Raw genomic sequence first — 6,200 nt, 5'->3', positions numbered from 1 at the left:
TCCCCCCAGGATGTCCCTAAGGATGTATGTCCCCAAGGATGTCTCCAAGAATGTCCCCAAGGATGTCCCCCAGGATGTCCCCCAAGGATGGATGTCACCAGGGATGTCTCCAAGAATGTCCCCAGTGATGTCCCCCAGTGACGTCCCCCAGGATGTCCCCAGTGATGTCCCCCAAGGATGGATGTCCCCACGATGTCCCCCAGGATGTCCCCCGGGATGTCCCCAAGGATGGATGTCCCCAAGAATGTCCCCAAGGCTGTCCCCAAGGATGTCCCCAAGGCTGTCCCCAAGGATGTCCCCCAAGATGTCCCCCAGTGACGTCCCCCAGGATGTCCTCAGTGATGTCCCCAGTGATGTCCCCAGGATGTCTCCAAGAATATCCCCAGGGATGTCCCCAAGGATGGATGTCCCCAAGGATGGATGTCCCCCAGAGTATCCACAGGATGTCCCCAGTGATGTCCCCAGGATGTCCCCAGGATGTCTCCAAGAATATCCCCAGGGATGTCCCCAAGGATGGATGTCCCCAAGGATGGATGTCCCCCAGAATATCCACAGGATGTCCCCAGTGATGTCCCCCAGCATGTCCCCCGGGATGTCCCAAGAATATCCCCAGGGATGTCCCCAAGGATGGATGTCCCCCAGAATGTCCCCAGGATGTCCCCTGGGATGTCCCCGAGGATGTCCCCCAGGATGTCCCCCAAGGATGGATGTCGCCAGGGATGTCTCCAAGAATGTCCCCAGTGATGTCCCCAAGGATGTCCCCAGGATGTCCCCAAGGCTGTCCCCCAAGATGTCCCCCAGTGATGTCCCCCAGGATGTCCCCAGTGATGTCCCCAGGGATGTCCTCAGGATGTCCCCCAAAGATGTCCACAGGGATGTCCCCAGGATGTCCCCAGGATGTCCCCAGTGATGTCCCCAAGGATATCTCCAAGGAAGTCCCCAGGATGTCTCCAAGAATATCCCCCAGGATGTCCCCGAGGATGGATGTCCCCAAGGATGTCTCCAAGAATGTCCCCAGGATGTCCCCCAGTGATGTCCCCCGGGATGTCCCCAAGGACGTCTCCAAGAATGTCCTCAAGGATGTCCCCAAGGATGTCCCCCAAGGATGGATGTCCCCCAGTGATGTCCCCCAGGATGTCCCCAGGATGTCCCCAGGATGTCCCCAGTGATGTCCCCAGTGATGTCCCCAAGAATGGATGTCCCTAGGATGTCCCCCAAGGATGGATGTCCCCCAGTGATGTCCCCAGTGATGTCCCCAAGAATGGATGTCCCCCAGTGACGTCCCCCAGGATGTCCCCAAGAATGGATGTCCCCAGGATGTCCCCCAAGGATGGATGTCCCCCAGTGATGTCCCCAGTGATGTCCCCAGGATGTCCCCCAGGATGTCCCCAAAGATGGATGTCCCCCAGGGAGGTCCCCCAGCATGTCCCCCGGGATGTCCCCAGGATGTCCCCCAGGATCTCCCCAAGGATGGATGTCCCCCAGTGATGTCCCCAGTGATGTCCCCAGGATGTCCCCAGGATGTCCCCAAGGATATCTCCAAGGAAGTCCCCAGGATGTCTCCAGGATGTCCCCAGTGATGTCCCTAAGATGTCCCCAGGATGTCCCCAGGATGTCCCCAAATCCCGCGGCGGTTTCCGGCCAATAAAGGGTGCGGGGCTCCGGGGCCGCGCGCTTTGGGCGGCTTCTGACGGGAATCGATCCCAAAACAATTCCGGGAACGGCCGAAGGTCACGGCCGGACACCGCGGCTGAGCCGGCACCGAGCCAGGGATCCCGGGATTCGGGGACTCCAGGATTCCGGGATTTGGGGACTCCGGGGATTACGGGAACCGGGGAGTCCGGGATTCTGGGATCCTGGGATTTGGGGATTCCGGGATTTGGGGATTACGGGAACCGAGGAGCCTTGGATTCCGGGATTTGGAAATTTCAGGATTTTGGGGATTCCGGGATTCCAGGATTCTGGGATTTGGGGATTCCGGGATTTGGGGATTTTGGGGATTCCAGGATTCTGGGATTTGGGGATTCCGGGATTTGGGGATTTTGGGGATTCCAGGATTCTGGGATTTGGGGATTCCGGGATTTGGGGATTCCGGGATTCCAGGATTCTGGGATTTGGGGATTCCGGGATTTGGGGATTTTGGGGATTCCAGGATTCTGGGATTTGGGGATTCCAGGATTTGGGGATTTTGGGGATTCCAGGATTCTGGGATTTGGGGAGTCCGGGATTTGAGGATTCCAGGATTTGGGGATTCCAGGATTCCAGGATTCTGGGATTTGGGGAGTCCGGCAGTTTGGGGATTCTGGGAACCGGGGACTCTGGGAACCGGGGAGTCCAGGAACCAGGGATTCCGGGATTCGGGGAGTCCGGGATTCCGGGATTCCGGGATTTGGGGATTCCGGGAATCCAGGATTTGGGGACCCTGGGATTTTAGGAATCCGGGATTTGGGGGACTCCGGGAACCGGGCAGCCCGGGAACCGGGGATTATGGGGGAACTGGGAATTCTGGGATTCGGGGATTCCGGGATTCCAGGAACCGGGGACTCTGGGAACCGGGGAGCCCGGGATTTGGGGATTCCGGGAATCCGGGGTTTGGGGATCCTGGGATGTTGGGATTACAGGATTTGGGGACGCCGGGAACCAGGGATTCTGGGAACCGGGGATTCTGGGATTTGGGGAGCCCAGGGACCGGGGATTCTGGGATTCCGGGATCCTGGGACTCTGGGATCCTGGGATTTGGGGATTCCGGGAACAAGGGATTTGGGGATTCTGGGAACCGGGGATTCCGGGATTTGGGGATTCTGGGATTCCGGGATCCTGGGACTCTGGGATCCTGGGATTTGGGGATTCCGGGAACCAGGGATTTGGGGATTCTGGGAACCGGGGATTCCGGGATTTTGGGGATTCTGGAATTTGGAGGATTCCCGGGATTTTGGGGATTCCAGGATTTGGGGATTCTGGGATTTGGGAAGGTGGATTTTGGGATTTTGGGAATCACAGGATTTTGGGGTGAGTCCCCAGGATTTTGGGGTGTATTCCCGGGATTTTGGGGTCAGGGGGGTCCCGCAGGGATGATCCCAGTCCCTCCCAGTATGATCCCAGTCCGATCCCAGTACACACACGAGTTTATTTCCAGTTTAATTCCCAGGATTTTGGGGTGAATTCCCCGGGTTTGGGGTGGATTCCCGGGGTTTTGGGGTCAATTCGCGGGATTTTTGGGTGGATTCCCGAGTTTTGGGGTCAATTCCCGGGATTTTGGGGTGAATTCCTGGGTTTTGGAGTGAATTCCCGGGGTTTGGGGTCAATTCCCAGGGTTTTGGGGCAAATTTTCGGGATTTTGGTTTCAATTCCTGGGTTTTGGGGTGAATTCCTGGGGTTTTGGGGTGAATTCACGGGTTTTGGGGCGAATTCACGGGTTTTGGGGTGGATTCCCAGGTTTTGGGGCATATATTCGGGATTTTGGTTTCAATTCCTGGGTTTTGGGGTGAATTCCTGGGGTTTTGGGGTGAATTCCTGGGGTTTGGGGGCAATTCCCGGGATTTTGGGGTGGATTCCCGGGATTTTGGGGTGAATTCCCGGAGTTTTGGGGTAAATTTTCGGGATTTTGGTTTCAATTCCTGGGTTTTGGGGTGAATTCCTGGGGTTTTAGGGTGAATTCCCGGGTTTTGGGGCGAATTCACGGGTTTTGGGGTGGATTCCCAGGTTTTGGGGCATATATTCGGGATTTTGGTTTCAATTCCTGGGTTTTGGGGTGAATTCCTGGGGTTTTGGGGTGAATTCACGGGATTTGGGGTGGATTCCCCGGGTTTTGGGGCAAATTCCCGGGGTTTTGGGGTGGATTCCCGGGGTTTTGGGGTGGATTCCCAGGATTTTGGGGTGGATTCCCGGGGTTTTGGGGTGAATTCCTGGGGTTTTGGGGTAGATTCCCGGGGTTTTGGGGCGGATTCCCGGGTTTTGGGGCGGATTCCCAGGATTTTAGGGTCAGGGGGGTCCCTCGCACACCCAGCTCAGGGGGGTCTCGCAGGCGTAATCGGCCCAGAGCCCGTCGGGCCCCACGGCCGCGCAGTTCTCCTGCGTGCCCCCGTTGGGCTCGTCCCGGCGCCACCAGCTGGCCCCAAAATGGGCAAAAACGGGATCAGGATCATGAAAATCCCATAAAAAAACATAAAAACCCAAAAAAACCATAAAAACCCAAAACTAACCCCAAAAATCTCGTAAAAACCCCCAAAAAACACCCCAAATCCCCATAAACACCCCATAAAACCCCATAAAAATCACATAAAAACCCCATAAACAACCCCATAAAACCCCCATAAATAATGTCATAAATGACCCCAAAAACCCCATAAATGACCCCAAAAACCCCATAAATGACCCCAAAAATCCAAAAAATGACCCCATAAACGACCCCAAAAATCCCATAAATACCCCATAAATGACCCCAAAAACGCCAGAAATGACCCCAAAAACCCCATAAACCCCCATAAAAATCCTATAAACAACCCATAAAAATCCCATAAAAACCCCATGAATGACCCCAAAAACCCCAGAAATGACCCCAAAAACCCCATAAAAACCCCATAAATGACCCCAAAAATGACCCCAGAAATCCCATAAACGACCCCAAAAATCCCATAAACGACCCCATAAACCCCATAAAAACCTCATAAATGACCCCAAAAATCCCATAAATAACCTCAAAAACCCCAAAACCCCATAAATTACCCCAAAAACCCCATAAAAACCCCAAAACCCCTCACCTGTTGTGCGGGCCCAGCGCGGCGCCGTCCCCGCGGCTCCAGGTGCCACAAGCCCCAAAAACCCCAGAAATTACCCCAAAAATCCCATAAATGACCCCAAAACCCCATAAGGGACCCCGAACCTGTTGTGCGGGCCCAGGGCGGCGCCGTCCCCGCGGCTCCAGGTGCCACAAACCCCAAAAACCCCATAAATGACCCAAAAACCCCAGAAATAATCCCATAAATGAGCCCAAAAATCCCATAAGAACCCCATAAGTGACCCCAAAAACCCCATAAATGACACTAAAACCCCCATAAATAATCCCATAAACGACCCCAAAAACCCCAGAAATGACCCCAAAAACACCATAAAAACCCCAGAAATGACCCTGAAAACCGCATAAATGACCCCAAAACCCCCAGAAATGACCCCAAAAATCCCATAAACGACCCCAAAAATCCCATAAAGACCCCAAAACCCCACAAGGGACCCCGCACCTGTTGTGCGGGCCGAGCGCGGCGCCATCCCCGCGGCTCCAGGTGCCACAAACCCCAAAAACCACAGAAATTACCCCAAAAACCCCAGAAATAATCCCATAAATGACCCCCAAAATCCCCAGAAATAATCCCATAAATGAGCCCAAAAACCCCATAAATGACCCCAAAAACCCCATTAAAACCCCATAAATGACTCCAAAAACCCCATAAAAACCCCATAAAAACCCTATAAAAGACCCCAAAAACCCCATAAATGACCCCAAAAAACCCAGAAATTAATCCATAAATGGGCCCAAAACCCCAGAAATGACCCCAAAAACCCCATAAAAACCCCATAAACAACCTCAAAAAACCCATAAATGACCCCATAAAAACCCCAAAAATCCCATTAAAAAAACATAAAAATCCCATAAATAACCCCATTAAAACCCCATAAAAACCCCATTAGAATCCCATTAAAACCCCACAAGTAATCCCATAAATGACCCCAAAAATCCCATAAAAACCCCATAAAAATCCTATAAAACCCCATAAACAACCCCAAAAACCCCATAAAAACCTCAAAAAAAAATCTCATTAAAACCCCATAAAAACCCCAAAAATGACCCCAAAACCCCCATAAATAATCCCATAAATGACCCCAAAAACCCCAAAACCCCATAAAAACCCCAAAAACCCCATAGAAACCCCAAAAACCCCTGACCTGTTGTGCGGGCCCAGCGCGGCGCCGTCCCCGCGGCTCCAGGCGCCCTCGCGCCCGCGGATCCCGAGCCAGGCCGGGCCCCGGAGCTGGGCCTGGAGCAGCCGCTGGGGAACCGGGACGGGCCGGGATTGGGATTTATGGGATTTATGGGATTTGGGATTTAGGGGATTTATGGGATTTATGGGATTTAGGGGATTTAGGGACATTTATGGGATTTACAGGATTTATGGGATTTGGGACATTTATGGGATTTAGGACAT

General features: G+C 53.4%; 1 protein-coding gene across 1 annotated transcript in view; it reads right to left on the bottom strand.

The window, feature by feature from the left end:
- Positions 1 to 3,879: 3,879 nt before the first annotated feature.
- LOC119696567 (macrophage mannose receptor 1-like) overlaps positions 3,880 to 6,200 on the bottom strand; it is a gene marked incomplete at its 5' end in the record, with an annotated part of 32,662 nt that continues 30,341 nt past the window's right edge. Inside the window, 2 exons of the mRNA XM_038126312.1 lie at positions 3,880 to 4,108; positions 5,941 to 6,044. Coding sequence (XP_037982240.1) covers positions 3,982 to 4,108; positions 5,941 to 6,044 — 231 coding nt within the window. The remainder of the gene's footprint in view (positions 4,109 to 5,940; positions 6,045 to 6,200) is intronic.

The sequence above is a fragment of the Motacilla alba genome, unplaced genomic scaffold (assembly GCF_015832195.1).
Source record: "Motacilla alba alba isolate MOTALB_02 unplaced genomic scaffold, Motacilla_alba_V1.0_pri HiC_scaffold_34, whole genome shotgun sequence".
Classification (NCBI taxonomy): domain Eukaryota; kingdom Metazoa; phylum Chordata; class Aves; order Passeriformes; family Motacillidae; genus Motacilla; species Motacilla alba.
The sequence above is the reverse complement of the archived record's forward strand: the minus strand, read 5'-3'. Positions and strand labels throughout refer to the sequence as shown.